Source organism: Pyrus communis, chromosome 12, assembly GCF_041283825.1.
Source record: "Pyrus communis isolate YQ-2024b chromosome 12, ASM4128382v1, whole genome shotgun sequence".
NCBI classification, from domain to species: Eukaryota; Viridiplantae; Streptophyta; class Magnoliopsida; order Rosales; family Rosaceae; genus Pyrus; species Pyrus communis.
This window is the reverse complement of record NC_142576.1, coordinates 22,950,602-22,977,012: the sequence shown is the minus strand read 5'-3', so window position 1 is coordinate 22,977,012 and position 26,411 is coordinate 22,950,602. Positions and strand designations below refer to the sequence as shown.

Here is a 26,411-nt window from a genome sequence, read left to right as displayed (position 1 = left end):
GAACAGAAGCACCCAGAAGTAGTGCACGTGTCGTTTCTAAGATATGACGATTTTTCCGTTCAGCCACCCCATTTTGCTGTGGAGTATAGGGGCAAGTTGTTTCATGGAGAATGCCTTGATCACCAAGAAACTCTGACAACTCACGATTAATATATTCACCACCATCATCAGAACGAAGAACTTTAATCACAGAGAAGTATTGGGTCCGAAGCATTTGAGAAAAATTCCGAAATACCATACCAACATCACTCTTATTTTGTAACACATATAGCCACGTCATACGAGTGCAATCATCAACAAACGTAACAAACCACTTAATCCCAGAAGAAGTAACAACCGGAGATGGTCCCCAAACATCAGAGTGCACAAGTTCAAACGGTAAAGCTCTTTTATTCATACTAGGCGGAAAAGAAGCACGATGGCTTTTAGCAAGAATACATACTTCACAATGTAAGTCTGATTCATTTATTCCACTAAATAAACTAGGTAACATATGCCTTAAATACCCAAAAGATGCATGGCCTAACCGACGATGCAACAACCACACTGCTTGTAAATTACTAGACCTGGACGTGCGAACTGCATTTGCTCTTCCAGAAACGACGTCGTCCACGTAGTACAACCCCTCTCTCTTAGTGCCACGCCCAATTATCTCCTTGGTCTGAATATCCTGGAGTAGACAAAAAGACGGATACATTAGAACAACACAATCCAATTGTTCAGTAACCTGTGGTATGGATAATAGGTGATGGGATAAAGACGGAACAAGCAAGCAATGATGTAAGGGAAGTGACGGGGTGAGATGCACAGTGCCGCCACCACACACGGGTGCCAAAGTACCATTGGCAGTGGATATATTTTTCCTGTGAGATGTAGTCATGTATTGAAACATATTTTTATCATATGTCATATGATTCGTTGCCCCAGAGTCCAGAATCCAACCTGTATGATGCTGTTTCTTGGAGGCTAAGAGAACATGTCCCATGGTACCTGTGTCGGACGACGAGGCACCCTGAGTACGAGTCAACAAATTCTGACCAGAGTCACTGGGGCTAGGCATGGCTTCCTGAACAGTGGGTGTAGCCGCAGCAAGGGAGCCACGGCCTCCACTAGACCCGGCTGCTCCACACTCCTTGGCACGCAATTTTTTCTTTAACTTTGGGAACCAATCAGGCACTCCATGCTTAGTAAAGCATGTATCCTCAGTATGACGGGTTTGTCCATAGAAATTACACTTCAAATCATCTTTATTTTCTCAGTTGAAGGGACGAGAATTTAAAGATTGATTAGAAGAATTACTAGAACGATTTGTACCAGTTGGCCGAGAGATCATTGCCATGGACGGCAACCCTCCTTGATTGTTACTTCCACCCATCATGGTAGCATGTCGTTGAGCTTCACGTCGAACAACAGAAAACACCTCCTCAACAGAAGATAAAGGTTGAGTACGTAAAATATCACTACGCACTTTATCAAACACATCATCCAATCCCGCCAAAAAAAACGTACACACGATCAATCTGAATTTCTTCTCGAAGCGTCTTGAGATCCACAGCACATACCATCTGGATTGGTCTCCGCTGATCTAACTCCTGCCAAACGGACTTGAGATCAGTATAATACACACCAACTGGGCGACCCTCTTGACGGAGTCTGAATGATTTAACCTTTAATTCATAAATCTGAGAAATATCTGACCCATCATAGTAGGTCCGAGCTACCTCTTCCCACACTTCTTTAGCAGTACGTAGGTGAATGAAAAAACCCATAATAGTAGGTTCCATGGAGTTGATCAACCACCCTTTTACTATTGCATTCCCTGTCTCCCACGTCTCATACTCAGCACTAGCCTCAGTCGGCTCCTTGGTACTCCCAGTCACAAAGCCCTTCCTACCGCGTCCAGTGATGTGCATCTCCAAAACCTTGGACCAAAGAGGATAATTTGATCCATTTAACTTCATGGTATTGGGTACAGCAGACGCATCACTCTAAATAACGATAGGATTCACGACTTGATTATTGGTTGAGTTACTGCCCTCTAACCGCATCACACCACTGCTTCCTGAGTCCATTCGGTGTTGCTCACTAAATCACCAAATCAACCCAAAAACAACACGATACTACGTACACGCAACCACACCACACGGACAAAAAACTGTGCAGAGAAGTCCAACACGATACTACGGACACGAAACCACACCACACAGACAAAAAACTGTGCAGAGAAGTCGGCTCACACTGTTTTCTGCAGAAAATTTGCAGAAAAAACGCAGGCACCCACGCACAGCGGAACACACTAGGGTTTCAGCCTGCTCTTGATACCAAATAGAACTTTTACGGAATATTTCTTGTATTACTTATTCTGAAATATATACATGTACAATCTAAGTTCCACAAGGAAACAAAAGCTTTAATACAAACCTACTTAAAAAAGGACTCCTATTATTTACATTCCTTTTTTCCTAATATTGACTCATGATCAACACATACCACTACTAGAAGAAAGAAAAGAAAGAGATTATGTGGCTGTATTATGATGTGGTCGAGTCCATACTAAATGTATGGACTCAATGAAATAACCAATTAGAATTTAACATTTAATAAAGTTATGCGGTTTTGGTTTCGGTTCGGTTTTAGATGGTCGGAACCACAACCAAACCGTTTTTCCCTCATTCGGTTCAGTTTCAAACCGAAACCGTTTTGAAACCGCAAAACCAAACCATTCGGTACGGTTCGATTTGGTTCGTGTTTCGGTTTCGGTTTTCGGGTTCAAGTGCCCACCCCTACAATAACTACCTTTTATAAAATTGAGGTTAAAAATTTAAATATACTAACATTACCCACGGTTACTAACATTACCCTAATTACGAGAAAAGTGAGTGCATTCAAAATAATTTATATTAACAACAGATAATTCGAACTTGAAACTTCAAATATAAGCTAAGAACACACAACTGTAGTCAACAACTAAACTCAATTCTATGGTGGAAGTGACGCTTATAAACCTATGGAACAATTCTTACAGAAGTGACTCATTTCGACATGCTATTGGTAAATGTCGTATGCATAGAATTTCTAAATAATGGAATACCAAAATGGGCATATAGAAGTTTTCGACGAGATTTTCACAAAAATGTTTCTTTTGAAATCCACCTTGGACCAAAAAGAGAGTTAATAAAAGATGTTGGCAATTGTTTATGTTTTAGCAGTCTTAACGTTAAAATCAGATAGAACTGAGGACTAGAAAACCTTTGCTGCCTTAACAATATCCGGCACACCGGTCCTGCAACATGCTTAAAATCACAGCATTTACAGACAAGGATTCCAAACAGAACCCCCTCATGGTGTGCGCATACAATAATGAACGAGCATGCATCATACAACCAGATTCAGCATTACTATTCTCCCGTATGTAGAGTCGACTACCATTATTGGACGTGCCATCCCTCAATGTTTCGCTCCTTGCTGAATATCTGCAGCTTCTACAGTTTTACGATGAACTCTTTATTTCTACAACAGGGGTCAAGGACATACTGAACTGTACAGTATAACAATAGTTCCCAGCTAGTCATCCGTCAGCTTCTTCCAAATGCTTCGCCTATGTTGCATCTCCTAGCAATACTTGACACAGATGGAAGGCCACTGATGGTGGATACACGAAATTTCTACAGATACCCCGTTACACAAACGAAGATTCACCTTTGAGCGAAGTTAACTGCATGAGATGGGACTTCAACAACCCTGGATGGCGGAGTTTGTAGCCTTGGTGTACTAACATCAGTCACTCCAAAGTCAGCATGAAGAATGTCTGTCCCATTCCATCCAACACCAGCTATAGTTGTCATAGTGAAGGAACTGATCATTCACACAGCGAAACAATAATTTAATTGAAAAGAAAACCGTAAGAGTGGGAAGAGAGTGAAAAGAAAAATGGGGAACAATTTTGAAAAAGGATACAATCCGTCCTCCACATATCTGTAATGCTAACTTCGGCATCAGACAAAAGCCAGTAGTCTGCATCATTCTGTAACAACATAAAAGATATATAGTATTAGCAAGAAACTAAATAGTAAGTCAATGTGTATGTTGTTGAGAGTATACATGGTTCTGAAAAATCTTTTACGAGAGCATATGGAACTCCGTGTGCTCTATTTTTCTGGCAGAGGTTGCAAGCATATAGCTCAAATCCATAGGTAACTGAAAGGTCGGACAACAGTATCCATGTAACAAGTCTTACTATATTTTGCACAGCTTTCCAATATCATACAAACAAATAAAAATGCACATCATATGTTGCACCTTCACATCAATTAGGTGACAATTAGTCCAGTTAGCAAGCTTCAAATCTGAGACTTATATGCAAACTACACTAAAACGCTTATCGTTTTCAAAAGTTAGACTTTCAGTGTTGGAAATGATGTTTTTCTCTTTTACCCTTGCAGCTAAGAAAACAAATCAGTCAGAACAACTATACTTACATCAACATCAGAAGGAACAATCTTCATCATTCCCCCAGCAAACTCCCGAGAAGTGTTTAAATCAGAGCACAGGTGATGAGCCTGTTGCGGCCAAGGCTCAATTTCCTTCCCACTGCTTTCAACAGTTACCACTTCTGTTATTGGGTGTTCACTGGACCCAGAACCAGAAGCCATTGGGAAGCTCACAGGTGGCTCAGCTCCATGCACATCCTCAAACTTTTCCTCAAATTGACTAAACACCAAATAATACACACAAAACAATAAACAAGTAAATAAATACAAATCAACACAGATATTCTTATCATCAATAATCCACTAAACATGCTAAACAAAAAGGGAGAGTACCATACTCAAATGTATAAAGATATTTCGTTCACAAAAGAAGAAAAAGGAAACAATACCTGACAAGGTAGACATCAATGGGTCCCATTGTGCTTCTAAGTATTATCCTGTATCTCCTCCGTGGATAGTCAACAGCCTGGTGCATATTGAAGAAGAATTCAATATTAATTAAAGAGAGAATGCATATAAAACATGTACCTTCTAAGAGAAATTTATGTTTGACTTACTTCATCAGGATCTGGGACTTCCAAGGTGGTTCCATGGGGAGCTTTGATTGCTATCAGGGTTTCGTTCTGGAAAAGAAAAGGTGCAATTAACATAATGGAAAACACTAAACCATCGTAGAAATCAGTGTTAGAAGTGATGCATGGAACACACGTGGAAGCAAGGTAGGCCTTTAATGTCATCTTCAGTCACAAAAAGCCACCTAGAGTAAGAGTTGAAGATAAGAACGTATTTGTATACATAGAAGCAAGTGATTAACAATATAAACATAAAGAAGAAAGACAAAAATTATCTGAAAAAGTTAATGGACTAGACATTACTTTTGGTTGTTTTCATCTTCGCTCAAATCCCTCAACTTGTCTTGCATCTCTCTGCACAAGGGTGAAGGCGTCAGCACTTTTCAATAGTTTCAAAACAGTGGCGTTGAAGTCCAAAAAGAAAATTAATCGCATATACCTTATTCGGTCATCTAATCTGCGCTCTTGTAAGGATAGATTTTCAACTTCTGCCTGCAGGATATACCACAACTTAGGCTTTTATCTTCCTTCACGAAGCTACTAAATTGTCAAAGTATTTTTTAACACCATGCTTTTCATAGCAATCTAGACAGATGAAATTGTTAATCTCTAAATAAAGAAACATTATGTGAACATGAGTTCAGCAATTTTATGTACTACAGACAATCCATACTCATGACAATTCAAAGGACAATAAAATTAATAAATAAATAAGTTCCTGACCCTTGCATTACAAGAACTGGCAACATTAAAATACCTGTAATATAGAGAGATCACCATCCAACTCTCCTGGCATTGAAGCATCAAATCCCCTAATCAATCATTTAACGCATCCTTGAGAAAGTTTCCATGTGTTCCAAATCTTATTAGAACTTGAAAATTAAGGGAAATTTAAGAATAAACTATCAAAGATTACTTCCAACGTATCCTGTTCTTCAGCTTCTTTTCAATGAGACCTATTCCTTCCAAAACATTTGTAATGTCATATATCCGCCTCTTCTGAACCTGTGTCATTTGTAAAACCATCAATCAGCACACCACCAAATACAGATAATTTGTGTTAGTGTGCATGTATATACACTCTTTAACAGAAAATGATTACCTCCAAAGTTTCTGCTGCTTTGTTTAGATCAAGAATTCCATCCTCTGCACGCTTAATCAAATTGATGAACTTTTTTGTCAACAGACCTGGAAAATTTGAGCACAGTTATCTCCAAGTGACACCATATGGCAGCCTTGTGAAGTCTAAAAATCACAAATGTCAAAGAGAAGAAAACTCATGCTCAGATTACCTAAGGAACTGTCATAACGACAGCTTCCGGCTGGAGTAGAAGGGGAACCTGCATGTTGACAGAAGCTATCCAATAAGATTCTTAGTATGTATGGAACAAGAGAGTTGAGAATTCTATTTGTATTTATCCAGGGAGAAGGAAGACTTTGTTATTATCAACGATGCTATGCAACCTCTTTCACGTGGACAGCTGCATCTGAAGCTCATCTTAGTGATTCATTCAAGTTAGGCCAAAAAAGGTAGAGATCAAGCAAAAACTGAAGACACAAGAAGACTCACCAACATTTGACACAGGAGTCTGAGGTCCAGATCTACCTCCCTTGGAAGCCTTTGACCTATTGTTTACCCTTCCCCCTTTTGTAGACATTGGAGGAGTCAGAAGGGGACTCTGAATAATATTAGTATTTCCGGGACTGCAGGTCCAATCACTGTACTCAACTTCATTGTTGTCCTTCCGAGTAAGTTGCTGAAAAACACCAGCAAAGTTAAAGAATTCTTATTAAAAATTAGGCATATGGCGACTTCACAACCATACTAGTTAAAATATGCTTCACAATGAACTATATATCGACGAGATGAACATTGCAAATCAATCTAGATGAAATGGAGGACGGAGAATGGAACCGCTAGTCATTATACCCAATTACACTTTTATAATATTAATTTACACACCCAATGAAGAAACCAACACATGCCACGAGAAACAACTGATTCTAAAAAGGAGCCAAATGCTACAACTTGAAAGTCTACTTTCAAATCACAGGTACCTTCACTCCAGATTAGGCAACACAGCTAAGTGTGATGCACATCAACACCATATCATTTCTCAGTCTTCCCCTCATTGCCGACATTTATCACAATACTTCACCTTGACAAGTTGCATTATGCACCAGACTTACAATTGTCGGCTTTTTCCGGTTACAACTAACAATTGCAATTAAGTATACATATTTTCAGAAGTCCACCAGATTACAAAATATCTTAAGAAGCACTATCTTAGTAGTAAGTGAAGAATATTAGCTTATAACCCAAAAATAACATTAATGAGCTAATCCAAATCTTCTAATTACCCTAAACAACAAAACCAATCAGAATTACCCTCAATCCTTTGAACAATTACAACGCAATTCACCCAAACAAACCAACGCAGTGAGATTAACACACAGATATCCATGGAAATGACAACAACTCACAGGAGATCGAACATAAATAGCTTCAGGTTCTTGGTCTCCAGCTCTGCGAGCACCGCCGGCGAATCGGTGGTAATTGTCGGGAGGGAACGGCTGCGGCTTCGTGGACTCGAACGCGAGGTGACGCCTCAACGGCGGCAGGATCTGGGCGCCGCCGCCTGTGGCCGCCGTCGCCGGCGCTGGTTGGCGGTTGGGAGCTTGAGCGCAGCCGGACATAGAGGGATCGACCGGCTCGAACTAGCGGCGGTCTCCGATTGCCGAGAGACGATCGGAGAAGGAGAGAGGTGGATCTTTAGGGTTTGGGGAATCGGAGAGAATCTGAGGGAGGGCGGAGGAGGGCGGGGGTTTAGGGTTTATGGGGAGGCGAAATGGGATCCGAGAGGGGTAGAGAGAGAAAGAGAAGGGGGGGGGGGGGGGGGGTTAGAGAGAGAAAGTGAGTGTTAGAGAGGGAAAGTGAGTTGTGGGAGTTATGGGAAGAGCTAGCAGAAAACGAGGGAAGGGAGGGAATTTTTTGTTTCGGCTAGATGTGGAGGGAACACGGCGAAAACAATTAATTTGTTAACTTTTTTTCCTATTTTCCACCCCTGAAACTTGTGTATTTCTGTTTTGACCCTGCGAGAATGGAAACCTTTCTTTTTATTGTTTGGAAAGAATTGGAAAATGTAGACGAGGGAATACCATTTTTTTTTTCACTTCCCCATTTGGTTTTATACAAATGCAATAATAGGAATCAAATGCTTACATATTTTTAGTAAGACCGTTACGTTTCATGTTTAAAAGTGGTATATTAAATTTACAACCAGAGTAATTTTTGAAAAATATAAAGGTGCATTAAATGTCTTTCCAAGTCGTGTCGAACTTATGAAATACCCCCTTCACGGGTTTCATGCACTCATGTGACATACCCCGACCGAGATCAGAGCATGCTAGCCATCACGTGGAAGTGACGTAACCATGTGCATAGTGCGGAAGCTAATAAGTAATAATAAGAGTACGAATAAATACAAACCTAGCTATACACAAGGTAAATAACATACATGTGCAAGCGTAAGTGTGAAAAACAAAGTTCAGAGCACGGAAGACCTAGTGCAGTCCGGGAGAAACAACACTAAATAAACACACCCAAAGGTGGTCCTACACTGGTGATAATCTGTCAGATAAGCCGGGAAATCCTCTGGGGAGCCACCAAAAGTACTAGCCAAACTAGAACCTGGAGGGGCACAAAACAGAAAACGTGAGTGAGCAAAAACAAAGCTTTTCAAAAATCATTTCATAAACACGGTTCTAACCCCTCGCCGTAAAACCTGTATACATCCCAGAAAATATAATATATACATATATATATATATAAATCATGCTCAGAAATATGCCATGTCAAATGCCTCTAAATAAAATGCAAGTACTCAGGTAATGTCAAATCAATGTCATGTAATCTGTCAGCCGAAGTCACCTAACGTGACATGTACGGCTGAATCTAGAGCTCAAATCTCCATCTCACTAACTACACCTGCACATAAGTCGGAACCACCTAAAGTGGTCTGTACGACAGGACTGGGTGTAAAATAAATATGCTCAAGTGCTACAATCACGTGAAGACTGGGCGAATAATCGCGGATCACCTACGAGTCGGAACCACCTAAAGTGGTCTATACGACAGGACTGTGCACCTAACTTGGATCCAAGATGAGCGAGTGGTGCGGGAGGTAAACATCACGTGAAGGACTGTGCCCAACTCTGGGCGGGAGCACTAACATCGGGGGTGCAGGTTATGAGCTCTCTATGCATCTCAAATCACTACTGAACATAAACATAAATCATAACTTACCTGGCACTTACCTGTGCGTCCGCAGCACCAAACATATATATATATATATATATATATATGCACTAATAATGCATAATTAAATATGCAATTGCAATTCATGGCATTTAAAACATATAAACGTTTCATTTCACTTTCTGGGAAAAATATAAGTATATATGTATATACGGAAAACCAAAAGCCCACTCACTGGTATGTAGAAGGGTCGTAACCCCCTTACCTTGAGTGACAACGCTCGTCCTCGGGATAGGTCTCACCTATATGCGAAACAACTATTAAAACATTAATTTTAAAGCACATAACCAACATTACGAAATAACTTCTCATACAATGCTCAAATGAGGTGTATGAATACACCAACGTGATCTACTCAACCTCACGAACACAAATGTATAGTTTGTTTCCTCGATCCGTGACGATTCCAAGGGTTTGTGGTGTTGTTCGTACGAAAAGGATAGGAAAGGGAGAGAGGGTCTCGGGACAGGGCAGATAGAGAGAGAGAAATGAGTGTGGGTGTGTGTGTGGTCCAAAATCAACCAACCAATGCCCAAAAACGACCACACAACGAGACAAACATACTAGGGGCAAAATCGTCATTTCACTCCTACGGTACGAAAAGTTCGGGATGGGCTGTCACACATGTGAGTAAGTTTCCTAATTCTATTGTTGTTTTACCAGACATAGAAATGTTTTACATACTTATTTTTATTCTTCTAATTGACGAATCAGAAGAGATATAATTAAAATTAATGCAAGAGCATCAATTATACTATTATAGGATACAAAAAACTACGATTAGATATTGTATCTTTTTACAATTTTTGCACTCGATGTATTTATGATGCCCAAAATAAAAATTAGTTGAAGTACCCAAATAAATAGGTCCAAAAAGACCAACATATATGGACTAATCCCAAAATATGTTCTTATATTTATACCAATGGAATGAAAAAGAAAAAGTAAAAAGCACCAAACGGCGTGGAATCTTTAGAAAAATAGTATATTGAATGGTCAGTTTTGAATTATCCCAAAATTATGGGGCAAAACTGCAACGTGCTAAAAGAAAAGACAACAAACGAAAAATACAAGGAGAATCGCCGATCCGCGCCTTTATTTGGCTTTAAACAATTTTTTTCTGATTATTTGACGGCTCGTTTCTCACCGACTCTCACCACATCTCCTCCAACCCTAACTTCAGCTAACCACAACGGACATATATAACTTTGGTGCTACTACTATTGGGTACATGACACGTGCCAAAAATAATTATACTGTATTGTTCTCCTTCTAATTTACGAAGAGTGAACAATGTGGGAAATGAATTTCACATGAGCATAAAATTATTTGAGCGTTTCTGAAATTAAGAAATATTAAGATTTCAGAGTTGGGATGTCTGTCCACTACTAATCACCACCTGCAGGTGTTATATTTTATCACAAAAGAAATGGGTGTTATTAGTAGTGGAATCATTCATGAACAAGTGGTAAATATAATGTCAAGTTTTTTATGTGAGATTGCATTCACCAACCAATTCTACATTGGCAACCTTCTTTTTTCTCAAGCAATAGAAGATTCGTCGTCAATTAGAATTGTCAGGTCAGAGTCTTGTTCACAATTGGAACAGTCAAATCAGGGTCTTGTTCATAATTGGAACAGTCAAATCAGGATCTTGTTATTAATAGTGAAACCATTCATTTATAAGTAGTACTATTTTCTTTCAAATCTCCAATATGAAATTGCATTATTCAACAAAAATGAATAAATTGGCTTGACCTTGTTACATCAGTGATGTACGAGGCGAAGACTCTTTGATATTTAAGTTAGAGTTAAATTTTACCAAAAAAAAAAAGAAGCTTGAGTTTCTTGATAGAGGAATAGTGACCTCTTTTTATCGAAGGACATGTCCTTCTATCCTATTAGGGTTGAGTTTGAAGATGATTCACTAAAGCACTTGTGCCGTACTATGATTTGTGTTGATTATGCTACTTTTTTATTTTAAATTATTATTATTAAGAGAAATAAAAGGTTTAAAATTATTACAATAATTTAAGAGAGTAGAGAGTTCTAAACCAAGACGTATTAGTGGAAACCTAATAGACTATTCACTGAGATATTAGACCATATGTTGTTAACTATGCAATCTATTACCACTAACAATCATGAGAACAAACTTTGTAACTAATTGATGTAACTACTACCAAAAAACACATTCTCATTATGAATCATGTCCTTATGATACCACTATTATCATTGTACAATGTATAACAAATCACATCTCCAAATTTTTTTTCTAAACCTCCCCTAAACCCGAGAAATCTCCGCCTTTTCGCCCAAAATTAAATAAGGCATTTAATAGAAATTGTTATTAGCATTCTGAAAAACTCATCTGCACGAGTAAATTAGTTAAAATTGGAATGTGGCCTTGTATATTTTCAATTTTCTCAATCAACCGAATTTGTACCCCATAAAGGAGAACTCCTAAAAGGGATGGAAGAAGTACAACAAAACTCCAACCGGTCGCGAAACTTTGCCTCACTTGTCTTTAACAACATCGGCAGCGGAAAACAGACCCCTTTCTCCACGCACCGCTGGTGCCGCGGACGAATCCGATTCTCCAAGCTGAACGAGAAGTAGTGCGGGAACTCCGTCAGCTCCTTCATCCCCCTCCCCATCTCCACCACGAAGTAATCGAATTTCGGCTCGAAGTTCTGCTCGATGCTGTAGCAGAACAGCTGCGGGAACCGCCGGAACATCGACAGCGCGTCGCGGTGGGAGAAGCCGATTTTTTCGAGGTAGTCGATTCGGGGCAGGAGCTTGTCTTCCACGCTGCAGGAGAGGAGGGAGGTGTGTTTGTTAACTTGGGAAATACCAATGCTCTGGAGGAAGTAGAGGGTGGGGCGGAGGCGGGTTTTGACGCTGCAAGCGAGGAGTCTAGGGCGGCGGTTGATGACGCGGCGGAGATCGGAGCCGTTGACGTGGGCTTCGCGGAGGAGGAAGGTGAGGATTGGGGCGATTTCGGCGACGCGGGAGGAGAGGATTTCGGGGCACATGCCGATGAGGCGGCGGAATTCTGGGGACGTGAAGCCGATGGAGGTGAGGAGGAAGTGGACGGTGAATTTGATGTGGGAGAGAGGGGAGGAGAGGATCGGAGGGTGGTGGTTGATTAGGGAGAAGAAGTCGAGGCCGATGGAGTCGAGGTAGAGGACTTTTTCTTGGAAGTCGGAGTGGGGGGTGGCAGTGGTTGGTGGGGGTTTGAGGGAGGCCGTCGTTTTGGAGGCGGAGATGATTGGGAAGTGGGGGTTTTTCTTCTGAGGCGGAAAGGAGTGGGAGTCATGGTAAGAGGAGGAGGGGGATTGGGGTTTGGGAATGGGATTGGGAATGGAGGAGAAAAGGGGTTGTTTGGTGGCGGTGATGGCGGTGGAGAGGAAGTGGGTTTCGTGCATTTGGTTGGTTGGTTGTTGTTTGGGCGCAGCTGCTCATGGCGGAGGACTGAAGAGCGTTGGTTTGGGGGACAGGGGGAAAGGGAGAGGATAAGGCTTAAAATGCTCCAAGCAATATCATTGATTTGTGCGGATTGTGATTGGTGAGGGATAGAGGGAGAAATCAGCAATCTAACACAAATGGGCCGGGTTAAAAAAATGGATATTACTTGAGTCCAGACTAATCTTGCCAGCCCGGAGGAGCCGAGCCTAAAGAATTCACGTAGATAGGCACACGTGAGTCTAGCTTTGGGGAAGAGACTTATATGGTACGGGGTTTATCTTTCTTTTGTATACGTTCATTGTAAGTATTGGCAAATGAACGTTGATACTAAGGTGGTTCGCGTTTGAAAAACACTTCTTTCGAAGACTCTTTGAATGTTTGATATGTGTCTTTTTTGTGTTTGTTGTAATGTTTGCTAGACATATCTCGACAAGTTGCATCAACAACACTGGGAAAATCCTCTCGATATCACTCATCAAATTGTTTTTGTATGTGTCGATACAAGTGACATGTGCGTAACATGGTTTAGTCGACGAAATACCTCAGTGAATAAACTGAAAATTCTTTTGTACGCTTTTCACTTTATTTGTATCTTAAAAACTTATACTTTAATACTACCGGAACCTCTAAGTTTTGAATCTTGTGTCCACCGCTACCTAAAAGTAAACCAAGACTTCATCACATAAGAGCATCCCCAGCGTGGGGTTTTGCTCGGGGGAAGGGCTCCAAAACAATGGCCCGAGGGCCGGTGGAGATGCTCCAGCGTGCGGGAGGCCGAAGGCAGGGGGAGGCCCGAGGGCCAGGCCCGTGAGGGATTGCCAGGCCTTGAGCCCGAGGTGGGGCTGACGCCAGGGTGGCGTCAGCGTATTATTTTATTTTTTTTGTGTCAGGCGCGTGCATCCCACCCGCGCGTGGGGGCGCGTCGCCGACACAAAAAAAATTAAAAAAAGCAAGTGTCAGTTACCGTTGGGAAGCCACGTGGCTTCCCACGGTGCGTTAGATCCTAACGGTCACTTAATGTGGACCGTTAGATCTCAACGGTAAAAAAAAAGAAGTCAGATTTAATATCCACCGTTCGATCTGAGATCAACAGTGGATATTAAAATGCTTTATAAATTAAAAAATAAATGAAAAAATAGTTTTAAAAATCTGAAAAGTTACCGTTGTGACACATGGCACAATCTGGAGCGTTGGAATTCAAATTTTTTTATATCTAACGGCAGAGATTAATTAATTGAATAAAAATTTAAAAAAAATTGTAAAAAATTCAAAAAAATTCAAAAAAATATCTGAAAAATCTGAAAAAAATTGTAAAAAAAATTGTTTTTACTTTTCTATAAATACCTTCTCATTATCATCTACCTTACACAACAATTTCATATTTTCTCAACTACTTTCAATCACATTCCTTTCTTTGTCTCAAATTTTGAATCCATTTTTTTTCAACAAAATGACCACTGGTGCAGGTACGAATTGGTCGCTTATTGAAGATGTTGCGTTGTGTACTAGCTGGGTTGAAGTTACTCATAGTTCGCTTACGGGTAATGAGATGCAGTTGCGAGAAATGTGGAGTCTTATTCATACCAATTTTCTTGAGAAAATTGGTGGGAAAAGAACCAAAGAATCGATGTCCAGTCGTTGGAAATTACTTAGCCAATTGTTTAGTACGTGGAGAGACGCTTTGGCACAAGCTAGTAGTAATATTCGAAGTGGGGAAAACCTCATCAGGGACTCAAGAATGGTTGATTGCCCCATCCTCGTTATCTCACCCACTTGGTCTGCAGATACTCCGTATGCAAGCATCCGCAAGGCAGCAGTAATTTTTTGCTCAGGCAGTAGACCCATAGCACCAAAAACATCTTTTTTTTGCACAAAATAAGAATCATGGTTGCAAACAGCAATCATGATTTTGTTGAACAAATGTCGTTCCATTCTAAAACGATGTCTAAAGTACGTATCAAGGAATGCACTATTAGGAACAAAATAATCATCCAAGAGTTCCATACCTCGTCGTTGTCTGCTTCTATCAAGGTTTCCGGAACGGCTGGGCCTGCAGATCTGAGCCGCAGCTTGGATGACTCGACGGGAATGTGAGGCTCTGCCCCTTCTTACTTCGTCATTTCTCATTTGACGCTCCTCATCCTCTTCCCTCTCATTTCTTACCCTCTGGTGATTGAAGATTGTTTCAGATTCGTTAAACAATTCTTCCTCTTCCTGATTGTATTCCCACATCATCCTTGAGGAAGAAGAAGACGACATTGAAAGAAAGAAACAGAAACTATGAATAATGATACAAATTTTTGTGAATAAGGAAGCAGAAACTATGAATAATGATAAAGATCTTGAGAATTTTGGTGTGAGATTTGTGAGGATGGATGGTGGATTATATAGAGGATTCAGAAAGGATTAGGTTCTGCATAATGCCACGTGGCATGCCGTCATTCGTTACAAATCTGATGGAAATCTATCCTCAAAGATTGTGAACAGATTATGACACGTGGCATGCCGTCATTCGTTAAAAATCTGATGGAAATTTATCCTCAAAGATTGTGAACCGATTATGACACGTGGCGCGACGTGATTGGTTAATAATCTTATCAGAAATCCATCACCAATAATTGTATTATTTTGTATTATTTAATAATACTTCGGATAATGACACGTGGCGCAACGAGAACGATTAAAAATCTTATCCGATATTACAATTAAAATTATTTTGTATTATTTAAAAAAAAAAATACTAATATTTTATTGCCTATTGCCACGGCTATTGAAGTGTAACGGTGGAGATGCAAATTCTATTTCCAGGGCTACTTACTGTTCATTAAGGGCAATTACTGTTCATTAGGTGGATTGAATAGTGTATTGCTAGGGAGGAGGGCTCCAACGCTGGAGTTGCTCTAATAGTGTCCAATCTTTAGATTTGATCACCAAGAAATCAAACTCCACAAACCAAATCCCTTACTCTTTCCGGTTGCCCCAAACGTATGTAGCCGGTCGGCCGGTTCAGTTCAAACCTAGGTCCCACCAACCCACCCTTCCTCCTACCCACTACTTATCCTCAAACTGTACCCCCAACCCTTTTATCCACCTTAGACCTCCCAGCCCACATCACTCACTATTCATCACTGACTTGAGTGGCTGAGCTCTCCACAACCACTATGGCTGCCTCCACCGCCGCCCTCATCTCCTTCGCCCCCTCCCGCGCTTTCTCCTCCTCCAAATCCACCCCTCTCGTCGCCGCCTTCTCCAAACCTATCTCCCAAACCCTAAACTTCCCCAAATCCATCCACGGCCTCCGCCTCCCGCGCGTCGCCCATTCTGCTTCCCTCCCCCGCGGCGGCTCCCACACTCGCAAGTCCTTCATCGTCAAAGCCTCCGCCGGCGAGCTTCCCCTCGTCGGAAATGTTGCTCCTGATTTCGAAGCCGAGGCTGTTTTCGACCAAGAATTCGTCAATGTCGTATCTTTAATTTAACTCATAGCTTTTGATTTTTTCCTGCAATCGCATTCTGTAATTTCGATTTTCGGGTCTGTCTAGGATTTGCTTGTGAGTGTACTAAAAGCGCTTTCTACAACCAGAAACACTTCTTACTGGGTTTGTTGGAAAAAAGTTGAAATGGTTTTGCGTCATAAAAGCGCTTTCTAGAGAAGCATATGTCAGATACTTTTTCAAGGCATTTCTAAGTGATTTTCTAGGAACTTTCAGTGAAAATTTCAATGCTTTTATAATAAAAGAGCTTTCTGCAAAAGCAGTCTCAAACGAGTCTGAAATTGTTCCATTGCAACTGAAGCTTTGGTGTGGGATTTCAGGTCAAGCTCTCTGAGTACATTGGGAAGAAGTATGTGATTCTCTTTTTCTACCCATTGGACTTCACATTTGTTTGTCCTACAGGTTTGTTTTGCTTTCACAATCTCCAATTCTTCAGACAAGTTTTTAATCTTTATATTGATGCTGAATGAATCCAACGGAATCTGATTGCTTTGCTCAAAATTGGTGAACCCATCTCGCAGAAATCACCGCTTTCAGCGACCGTCACGCCGAGTTTGCGGAGCTCAACACAGAAATCTTGGGTGTTTCAGTTGACAGTGTGGTAAGTTGCCCTGCTCCCCGCTATCTTCAATACCACAATCTGCCAGACATACCATAAAAAAGTCAATGTTCTGCCTAGATATACCACGAAAAAGTCAATATTCGGCCTAGACATGTTGTAGCCTTGTTCTTTTGCAAAGGTCAATAGCTGCATATGCACACGCGTTAGTATGCTAAGTTGCACCTTGAACGATATGCATGCTTTGTTCCTTTATTGAGTAAACAATTATGTACCGTATCGTGAGTTCTAAAAATATCGATCTTATGCTTTGGGATTTTTGACTTCGACATGAAATTGGACCCATGGTATGGGTTGCAGACAATGCATGTGGGAGCCAAAAGGTTAATTCCCATTGTTGGTGGAGAAAGAACACACAATAGACAATGAGGATATTCAACAACAACAACAAAGCCTTTTCCCACCAAGTGGGGTCGGCTATATAAATCTTAGAACCACATTGCGCTCGGTTCTGTATCACGTCTTCAGTTAAAATCACCTAGAATACTATATGGAGGTTAACCAAAAGGAGTTAATAAGATTGGCGATGTCAGAAAGTTGTGTTCTTGTTAATGGCCAATGAATGATGTGAATCTACGTATTTTTTTCTGTGATTCTTTTGCTTATGTACATCTGACTTGTTCCTTTGATGTAAAATAGTTTTAAAATTGCTCTTCCTTAGATTGGTAAGATGGAACCACGTTGGCCTTATGCTGTCTTTTTTTTTTTTTTTTTTTTTTTTTTTTTTTTTTTTGTAGTTTTCCCACCTTGCATGGGTCCAAACCGATAGGAAATCTGGCGGTCTTGGTGACTTGAACTATCCATTGATCTCTGATGTCACCAAGTCAATTTCAAAATCGTATGGTGTGCTGATCCCAGATCAGGTATGATATGTAATGAAAGTTGGTTCTGAATTTAATGAATGATAAACTTGTGAAAGACTCAGTGCTGTGAATTCTGGATTATTTAGATGTTCGGTTTCTCTGTGATAGGGAATCGCTTTGAGAGGACTCTTCATTATTGACAAGGAAGGCGTCATTCAACACTCCACCATCAACAATCTTGCCATTGGCCGTAGTGTGGATGAGACTAAGAGAACGCTCCAGGTAAACATATTCATCAAGTCCAAAATAGAAATGGGATGTTTTCGTTTCCAAGATCTGTTGTATAGCTAAGAATTTCGTCATCATGTTTCTTATTACATTTTATAATTGTTTTTTTTTCCTTCCTTTCTTGGCTTGGGTTGGATCCTGCAGGCCTTGCAGTACGTGCAGGACAATCCCGATGAAGTTTGCCCTGCAGGGTGGAAGCCCGGGGAGAAGTCCATGAAGCCAGACCCCAAGGGCAGCAAAGAGTACTTCTCCGCAATATAGAGCTAGTACACTGCATGTCCATGTCGGACTCAAATAGGACGTGTAAACGAGTTTTGTATTCGTGTAACCTCTTTTTCCAATCCTTGGTAGTTTTGAGCATCAGCATGTCACAATAAACCCCAATCAATGGGACTTGCCCGATTTTCAGCATATTCAAGTAGCATACAATTTTATTGTTGTCACTCTCTATTTTGTTATGGAAACAGGCTGAGCCTATGTGTAATTTTATCTGATCAGAAACTTGTAAGATGGAGAGAATGATCATCGTCCCGGTTCTGTTTTGCTTCTATTTTCCGGGCAAGGGTCGGTTCGGTCCGACTAATCTGCAGATCGTCATCTTATTCAGAATTTGAAGTGAGGACAAGATAATACAAGCTAAATAGTCAATGAATAAGATCAACCCGCAACTTTTATTATCGTTATGCAATTTGATTACTCAAGTAGTTAGTTCAGTATAGGGTTCCGCCATGAAGCCAAATGGCAAATACGAATAACTGAACTCTTTATAAGCACATGTAAGATTTCTTAGTTCTTTGACTTGGGATTCATCTGACAATTGGGTTTTGCGTTGTTTCAACCTCACCTTGGTTTCAATACCTCAGTTACACAGCACGCGAAATTCGAATTTATGACTTTTGGTGGAGTCTGAACTTTTGACGAATCTCACAGTGTGCTTAAAAATGAAGGTGAAATCTCACATGACTGCTTAGTAGAGCAGCAAGCTAGAGGCTTTTGAGCAAGTAAATTCTATCCACTAAAGATAAGTGGCCATTATCCATTTCTCTACCAATCATTGTAGCTTCTCGTCTTTGGAAGGCAAATTGAAGGAGAAGCTTTTGGAATGGAAGGAGTTCTGCATTCTTCAACACTAACCCTTCCCATTACCTGTCATCAAATCTCCAAAACCCAGATCCTGAAAACAGCCAACCACAACCACACACAAAGGCCAAGGCTAAGGATCTCCACGTTCCCAGCAACACTGGGAACCAAAACTAGCACGAAATTCTCAACAATATTGGCAGCAGCAACGATTCAGCCTTCGCAGCCTCTCGATCTAACGGAAGACAACATTCGACAGGTCTTAGCCGATGCAAGGGTTGAATTCGGGCAGCTCTTCGACACTTCAGTTGGCATGACAGGTTGAACTTACTTATCTTTTATGTTTTTTGAGTCAGTTATGTTGTTTAGTTTCTGGTGGTGGGAAATCAGTTAAGATAAGGAGATGACTTGCAGGACAAGTAGACCTCGCTGAACTTGACGGACCCTTTGTTAAGATCAGTCTGAAGGGCCGGTTTTGGCACGAACGGAGCGTGGTTCTGGCTAGACTGGCCAATTATCTCAAGCAGAGGATCCCTGTGAGTTAATTAACCCCAACTGACCAGAATTGCTTGAATTTTTACACTTGGAAAAATTACTGTCTTATTCTTTCGCTGATGAAAATCTAGTTCTGGTTCGATCTCAGGAAATTTTAGAGGTTGATATAGAAGATGAGAAGCAATTGGATGACAGCCCTGCAAACTTTTAGAGGTACTCACTACAGCTTAACCAAAACAGCAGCAACTTGTACTATGCCAAATTACCTTAAATTTGGTTCCCAGCAGAGGCGGACTAGGCCAGTTGGTTAGGTTTGTGCACGCACACTCCCTGACAACCCAAAGTTTGAATCTCCTTCCTTGCAAATTAGAGTAGATTAGAATATCGCTTTTGTCAATTTAGTTCCCAAACACTAAAAAGACAGCTTTGGGCAGAAATCATATATGTTTTTTTTATATAAATCAACAGTTCTATCAAATTTTTCCAAGGAGAGTAGTTTGCTGTGTATTACTTCAGTCATATGATCATATTAAGACCAAATGTCGATAAGGGTTTGTATTTGTAGGCTATAAACTTCAGACCAAAAAAGAAAGGTTTAACTGTATATTTTAGACCGGCTGTAATTGGGATTAGTAGTTTAAGTAGTTAAGAGCGTTTATCCATGCATTTGAAGTTCTGAGTTTGAATCCGAAACTTTAGCTCGGACGTAGAATTTGTTCAACCAGAGTTGAGGTCATTAGAGAAATTTTCAGCTGCTGTGATGATTAGGATTTTGAATTTTCCTTGTATGCGTTGTTATGATATCAAGTTCTAGATTCCCTAAACGCGAAGAATCACAAAAGTAAACTAATCACACAAACACAAGGACTTACGAGGTTCACTCAATATGAGCTACGTCGTAAGCTGCCACAAGATTCCCACCATCAGAAAAGAAGAACAGTTTATAGAAACTCAAGATTTTCTCTGAAAGCTTTTCTTAAACACTACGAAAAGTATATTTCTCATTAATTTTTAAATGAAGGATACAACCACTAATATATAGTCTTTGGCTATTTACACTCTAACTAACCAAAACAAAATACACTACAACAAACTTATAACAAACTAATAACAACATTTGTTATGACTTGGTATCTTCATCTTTACACTCCCTCAAGCCAAACTTGGAAGAATTGAGAGTTCCAAGTGAGAGTTTGGATTGTAGAAACTGAAACCGATTTTTGGAAAAAGATTTTGTATGAATATCAACAATCTGATCTTGGCTACACACATATTGAACTTTGATTAAATTGGCAAGAACCAATTCCCGGATATAGTGATAATCTATTTCAACATGCTTAGTGCAAGCATGAAAAATAGGCTTAGAAGCAAGATATAAGGCTAAAATGTTATCACACTAGAGGGTGGGTTTAGCAGTCATGGGAAAACCAAAATCTTTCAATACTTTGCATATCCAAGTAATCTTTGCTGCAGTTTGAGCCAAAGATCGATATTATGCCTCAGTGGATGAACAAGCCACTATTGTTTGTTTCTTTGCACACCAGCTAATCAGGTTAGAACCTAAAAATGGACAAAAACCATTAGTAGATCTTCTATCAAATGTGTAGCCAGCCCAATCTGCATCTGAGTAAGCAGAAAGAAGTAAATGACTTTGTTTAAACAGAATACCCTGAGAGATAGTGCCCTTGAGAAATCTTAAAATTCCCTTTGCTGCTTGCATATGTGTAACTGTTGGTGCATGCATAAACTGACACACTTGATTTACAGCAAATGAAATATTAGGTCTAGTTGAGGTAAGGTATTGTAGGCCACTAACTATAGATTGATATTCAGTGGGATTAGGTAACAGTTCACCATTGTGATCCAATTTTGTAAAACTGAGGGGTGTACAACAGGGTTTAGCTCCATCCATATTGGTCTTTTGTAAAAGATCAAGTAAATACTTGCCTTGATGCAGAAAAATACTATCTTTGGTTCTGTGAACTTCCAAACCAAAAAAATAATGTAAGGGTCCTAAGTCTTTGACTGGAAATAGGGTACTCAATTGTTGAATGAGTTGTTTGCAGAGAGAAGTATTGGGACAACTAATGAGAATATCATTAACATAAACCAGTACAATGACCAAGTTTGGGAATTTAAGAACAAACAGAGAAGCATCTGAAGATGATTAAGTAAAGCCAAGAGATTTAAGAGCCTGAAACAACTTATCAAACCAAGCCCTAAGGGCTTGTTTAAGACCATATAAGGATTTCTTTAGCTTACACATATGATTAGGAAGAGATGGATCTTGAAACCTAGGAGGTTGTACCATGAACACTTCTTCTTTCAAATCCCCATAAAGAAAAATATTGCTAATATCTAACTGACTAAGAAACCAGTTGAATTGAACAACAAAAGTTAACAAGATTCTGATGGTGACAGGTTTAGTGACAGGGCTGCAAGTTTCTTGATAATCTAAACCTTCCTTTTGATGAAAGTCTTTGGCAACAAGCCTGACTTTGTATCTTTCAATGGAGCCAAGTACCTGTAGATTGAAGTGCATTGAACTCGTTTTGCATTGCCAATCTCTAATTTGCAGATTTTGAAGCTTGCAGATATGTAGTAGGAATCACTTCAATGGAAGAATGAAGAGGGTGTTTAGTTGCACTAAATGCCTTTGGTTTGGAAATACCATTCTTAGACCTTGTGATCATGGGATGTACATTTTTAACCTGCTGCAAATGTGGAACCTGCTGCTCAGAAAAGTGATTGGAGTCTGTGGTGTCACTTGGTAAAACTGAAGCATGTGAGGTAGGTACAATACAAACTGGAGTAGTAGTAGTAGTTGAAGTACTAGGTTGAGCAGGAGAGGAAATAGATAAGGGCAGAGAAAACTCCAAATCAATATTCTGAGATAAAGAAGAGGGAACAGAAGACACAGGGTGATGAGAACCATGAAAAGGAAATGTAGTCTCATTAAAGATTACATGTCTTGAAATATAAGCCATTTGTGTTTTTGTATCCAGACATCTATATCCCTTATGATGTAAGCTATATCCCAAGAAAACACAATTTTTACTTTTTCCATCAAGCTTGGATGACACATAAGACTTTAATCATGGAAAACATAGACAACCAAAGACCTTGAGCCTGGAGTAATTTGGAATAGTATGACATAATAACTCCCAAGGTGATTGTGTAATCCCAGAGAGTGGCAATCTGTTAATAAGATATAGTGCAGTAGTGAAGGCTTCAACCCAGTATTGATGAGGAATACGTGATTGAACTAATAGAGTTCTAGCTAACTTAACTAGATGTCGATGTTTCCTTTCTACACAACCATTTTGTTATGGTGTGTGTGGACAACTCAATTGATGAAGAATTCCATAAGTATGAAGATAAGATTTAAAAGATACACTGGTAAACTCACCCCCGGAATCAGAACGTACAGTTTTGATTTTATTGCCAGTTTTGTTTTCTAAATAGTTTTTGAAAATTACAAAAGTAGAATACACTTGAGATTTGACCTTTAAAGGAAAGAGCCAACTATACTTGCTAAAATCATCAACTATGTGTAGATAGTACTTAAATCCATTCACTAAAGTTACAGGAGCAGGACCCCACAAATCACAATGTAACAATTTTAAGCTATGAGTAGTTGATGAAGTGGAAGAACCAAAGGGTAACTTGTGATTCTTTGCTATATCATAGTTAGAGCAAAAGAAATCCACAGTTGATGTTCTTTTGATTGCAAGTTTATTAGTAGATAGTAGTCTACGAAACATAGAAGAAGAAGGATAGCCTAACCTACTATGCCAAAGCCTAGCTAGAACACTTACAAGAGCATGAGAAGAGCTGGAATATGATAAACCAAGGGGAGAAGAGCTTTGCAAACGATAAAAACCATCCTTAACTGGACCCTACAAAAGCATCTTCCCCGTAGAACGATCATTTACAATGGATCCATCAGAATCAAGAGTTAATGCACATTAGTTATCTTTAAGAAACTGATAAGCAGACAACATATTATGCTTCATTTTTGGAATATGAAGAACATTGCGCAATTTAAAGGCAGCATAAGAAGTATGCAATGAAGAAGAACCGATATGGTGTATGGACAGACCTTTACCATCACCAATATAGACTTTGTCCTCTCCATTGTATGGTGTTAGTGAGTTGATGTTGGCAATGTCATTTGTGATATGGGAAGTGGCGCTAGAATCAATGAGCCAAGATGAAGATGGTTTGGAGTTGTAATGAGCACATATGGTCGCAAGTTTTGTAGGTGGAATTCTTCCAGGAATGTCAGGATTCATGCGATCGAAGCAATCAATGGCTTCATGGCTTGTTGAACCACAAATCTGACAGATGATATAATTTCCAGAGAAATTAGAACCACGAAACCCTTGATTTTGACCTCGATTTGAAGAATTTCCACGAAAATTACCCCGAGAACCATGATTGTGATGGAAACAATTGTTGTTGTTGAATTGATATCTTCGATTGTTGTTTCTTCCACGATTAAAGGGAAATCGAGAAGAATTTGGATGTGAGAATTGATTATGAGCGGAAAATGCTCGAGGCGGTGGAGTAGGAAGTAGAGGTGCTTGTGACTGCACAGAGAACGCCTGAAACGGTTCAGTATTGGATGAGATCTTCTTGCGACGAGACATGAAGAGTTCTTTTGTGAGAAGAAGTCCAAGTAGTTCATCTAAAGAGGTGGATGAAAGGCAAAGCATGAGTGAATCAATGAACGATTCGAACTCATCTGGTAAACCAGCCAGTGTTGCCACCATTAAATCGCGATCGGAGATCGGTGCTCCAGTAACAGAGAGAGAATCAGAGATTTCTTTCAACTATTGCAGATAATCTAACATAGATTAAAAGCCTTTCTGTATGGCTTGGAGACGAGATTGAAGCTGGTGAATATAAGCATCAGAAACACCACCAAAACGTTGCTCTAGCTTGATCCAAAGATCGCAAAAAGAAGATACACTAACGGTAAAGGGAATGACATCTTCAGAAAGTGTAGAATTCAACCAGATCAGAAGATTATGATTTTTCTCATACCAGAGCTCAAGGGCAGGATTGATGGAGCGATCTGGGAAAAAAGGCGGTGGACATAACTCAGTTCCATCAACGATTCCAAGAAGCTTGTAACGGCGGAGAATCAGTGCAAACAGTGCACACCATGGAAGATAGTTGGATCGTTTGAGCTTGATTGGAACCATGCTTCCAATGTTCTGATTGTAAGAGATGCAAACGAATTTGTGAAATTAGGGTTTGGAGAAGAGGAATTGGGTACTGGATTTTGAAGCGATTCATGATGAGATGATGAATCAGAAGGAGAAACCATGGCAGCTGAGAAGAAATTCTTGAAAATAATCAAGAAATCAGAAATGCGAAGCGAAAATGATGAGGATCGATGGGGCTGGAAGGCAAGAGGCGGTTGATACCATATAGAAACTCAAGACTTTATCTAAAAGCTTTTCTTAAACACTAAGAAAAGTATATTTCTCATTAATTTTTAAATGAATGATACAACCACTAATATATAATCTTTGACTATTTACACTCTAACTAACCAAAACAGAATACATTACAGCAAACTTATAACAAACTAATAACAACATTTGTTATGACTTGGCATCTTCATCTTTACAGTTACATATACTCAAAGGGTAGTGCCATCCACGTACTCATTTTTACTTCTCACATACCCCTCTCAATTTGCGGCCTTTTGGATAAGATGAATTGAAGAAGACCAATAGCAAAAAATTAACAAAGGGGTGTGGGAAGTAAAAACAGTCGTGTGAATAGCACTATCCATAGTGAAAGTGTTTCCTCACACTCACTTGTAATTAGGGTTTGTAATCACTTTCAAAGTTCCCTCAATGCAACAATTGGAGCTATCCAACTGATCACTAAGGTTGGGGCGATTGGTATGTCCACGCGAACTCCCAAACCTCTTGCATTGTACTGCTCGATCAATTATGATCATAACACAACTTAACACACCTTAATCATCTACGCACCCATGCGCAAATGACTGACAATCGTTAATTGGTACGAATCAAGCATTAATCAAATCTCTTTATAGTTATGTTAAATTATATGAGTTTGTACTCATAAAGGGTGTTAACTTGTTTTTTTTTCTTGACCTATTCATGTTGTAGTGCATTCAACTCGAAAAAAAAATCAAGTCTCTTATGAAGACCAAGTATTCCTTGAATTAGCACATAAGCAAGCAACTTACATTTTTGACATTCTTCTTATAAAATAAAATGAACATTTTTCGCATTTTCCCCCTTAATTATTTTTGGTAATTTTCCAGTTGTATTAGAAATTTAAAAGCCACCAAAATATCTAAGAACTTGAGCAAAAGATATGCAGATAACCTACATACGAAGCTATATGCCACCCAACAACAAGAGAAGCCTTTGATTTATTGACTATTTGAGTTGACCTTGAGGGTGAGGATCTTATTCTGGTTCATTAGATCTATACCTAACTTCAATCCTTAATCGAGTGCTTAATCAAGTGCAATTTGGAGATTAATAATCTTCATGTGCCTCACATGCTGATACCACCTGGCTTTTAGAACTCAATCAACAAGCTGTCCTCAAGTTTCATGACAAACTATTTTTAATTATATTGAAACCTTAACACAGCAAACACAACCATTAATTTGTGCTAACTATAAAATTATAAGCCTAACTAACATATGCTTTCCCCTTGTTGTAAATTAAAACAAATGAATATATCATATATAGTTGTTATAACTTACACATGGACATTTTCTGAGAGT

At 39.6% G+C, this 26,411-nt stretch overlaps 5 protein-coding genes across 5 annotated transcripts; 2 read left to right on the top strand and 3 right to left on the bottom strand.

The window, feature by feature from the left end:
* Positions 1-3,241: 3,241 nt before the first annotated feature.
* Positions 3,242-8,071, bottom strand: LOC137745313 (transcription factor E2FA). The gene is made up of 14 exons (XM_068485251.2): positions 7,547-8,071; positions 6,633-6,819; positions 6,355-6,402; positions 6,165-6,250; positions 5,979-6,067; positions 5,820-5,874; positions 5,502-5,554; positions 5,366-5,416; positions 5,199-5,247; positions 5,048-5,113; positions 4,880-4,956; positions 4,479-4,710; positions 3,958-4,024; positions 3,242-3,832 (listed from the first exon to the last, which is right to left on the bottom strand). Exons 1-14 carry the CDS (start codon positions 7,757-7,759, stop codon positions 3,696-3,698), a joined length of 1,410 nt encoding a protein of 469 aa, XP_068341352.2. The 5' UTR covers positions 7,760-8,071; the 3' UTR covers positions 3,242-3,695.
* A 3,482-nt stretch (positions 8,072-11,553) lies between these two features.
* On the bottom strand, positions 11,554-13,116 carry LOC137746027 (protein SEEDLING LETHAL 1, chloroplastic). The gene has a single exon (XM_068486075.2). It carries the CDS (start codon positions 12,806-12,808, stop codon positions 11,807-11,809), a length of 1,002 nt encoding a protein of 333 aa, XP_068342176.2. The 5' UTR covers positions 12,809-13,116; the 3' UTR covers positions 11,554-11,806.
* Positions 13,117-15,785: 2,669 nt separating this feature from the next.
* On the top strand, positions 15,786-18,460 carry LOC137744718 (2-Cys peroxiredoxin BAS1, chloroplastic). Its single transcript, XM_068484503.2, has 6 exons — positions 15,786-16,306; positions 16,660-16,741; positions 16,861-16,940; positions 17,696-17,821; positions 17,930-18,043; positions 18,194-18,460. The coding sequence occupies exons 1-6, from the start codon at positions 16,010-16,012 to the stop codon at positions 18,308-18,310; spliced, it is 816 nt and encodes a 271-aa protein (XP_068340604.2). The 5' UTR covers positions 15,786-16,009; the 3' UTR covers positions 18,311-18,460.
* A 467-nt stretch (positions 18,461-18,927) lies between these two features.
* On the top strand, positions 18,928-20,228 carry LOC137745374 (uncharacterized). The gene is made up of 3 exons (XM_068485322.2): positions 18,928-19,449; positions 19,544-19,665; positions 19,773-20,228. The coding sequence occupies exons 1-3, from the start codon at positions 19,152-19,154 to the stop codon at positions 19,833-19,835; spliced, it is 483 nt and encodes a 160-aa protein (XP_068341423.2). The 5' UTR covers positions 18,928-19,151; the 3' UTR covers positions 19,836-20,228.
* Positions 20,229-23,592: 3,364 nt separating this feature from the next.
* Positions 23,593-24,834, bottom strand: LOC148692527 (uncharacterized). The gene is made up of 2 exons (XM_088680967.1): positions 24,604-24,834; positions 23,593-24,459 (listed from the first exon to the last, which is right to left on the bottom strand). The coding sequence occupies exons 1-2, from the start codon at positions 24,832-24,834 to the stop codon at positions 23,593-23,595; spliced, it is 1,098 nt and encodes a 365-aa protein (XP_088537093.1).
* Positions 24,835-26,411: the final 1,577 nt, after the last annotated feature.

What these genes read in the sequence shown, in the direction of transcription:
- LOC137745313 (XM_068485251.2), bottom strand. Translation starts at nt 7,759, where the DNA reads ATGTCCGGCTGCGCTCAAGCTCCCAACCGCCAACCAGCGCCGGCGACG. An exon ending in TCGTTATGACAGTTCCTTAG is followed by an intron (nt 6,251 to 6,354) that starts GTAATCTGAGCA and finishes CAAATTTTCCAG; the next exon opens with GTCTGTTGACAAAAAAGTTC. An exon ending in AAGTCCCAGATCCTGATGAA is followed by an intron (nt 4,957 to 5,047) that starts GTAAGTCAAACA and finishes AATATGCACCAG; the next exon opens with GCTGTTGACTATCCACGGAG.
- LOC137745374 (XM_068485322.2), top strand. Translation starts at nt 19,152, where the DNA reads ATGGAAGGAGTTCTGCATTCTTCAACACTAACCCTTCCCATTACCTGT. An exon ending in CACTTCAGTTGGCATGACAG is followed by an intron (nt 19,450 to 19,543) that starts GTTGAACTTACT and finishes GATGACTTGCAG; the next exon opens with GACAAGTAGACCTCGCTGAA. An exon ending in ATCTCAAGCAGAGGATCCCT is followed by an intron (nt 19,666 to 19,772) that starts GTGAGTTAATTA and finishes GTTCGATCTCAG; the next exon opens with GAAATTTTAGAGGTTGATAT.
- LOC137746027 (XM_068486075.2), bottom strand. Translation starts at nt 12,808, where the DNA reads ATGCACGAAACCCACTTCCTCTCCACCGCCATCACCGCCACCAAACAA.
- LOC148692527 (XM_088680967.1), bottom strand. Translation starts at nt 24,834, where the DNA reads ATGGTTCCAATCAAGCTCAAACGATCCAACTATCTTCCATGGTGTGCA. An exon ending in AAGATGTCATTCCCTTTACC is followed by an intron (nt 24,460 to 24,603) that starts GTTAGTGTATCT and finishes TATCTGCAATAG; the next exon opens with TTGAAAGAAATCTCTGATTC.
- LOC137744718 (XM_068484503.2), top strand. Translation starts at nt 16,010, where the DNA reads ATGGCTGCCTCCACCGCCGCCCTCATCTCCTTCGCCCCCTCCCGCGCT. An exon ending in TCGACCAAGAATTCGTCAAT is followed by an intron (nt 16,307 to 16,659) that starts GTCGTATCTTTA and finishes GTGGGATTTCAG; the next exon opens with GTCAAGCTCTCTGAGTACAT. An exon ending in AGACTAAGAGAACGCTCCAG is followed by an intron (nt 18,044 to 18,193) that starts GTAAACATATTC and finishes TGGATCCTGCAG; the next exon opens with GCCTTGCAGTACGTGCAGGA.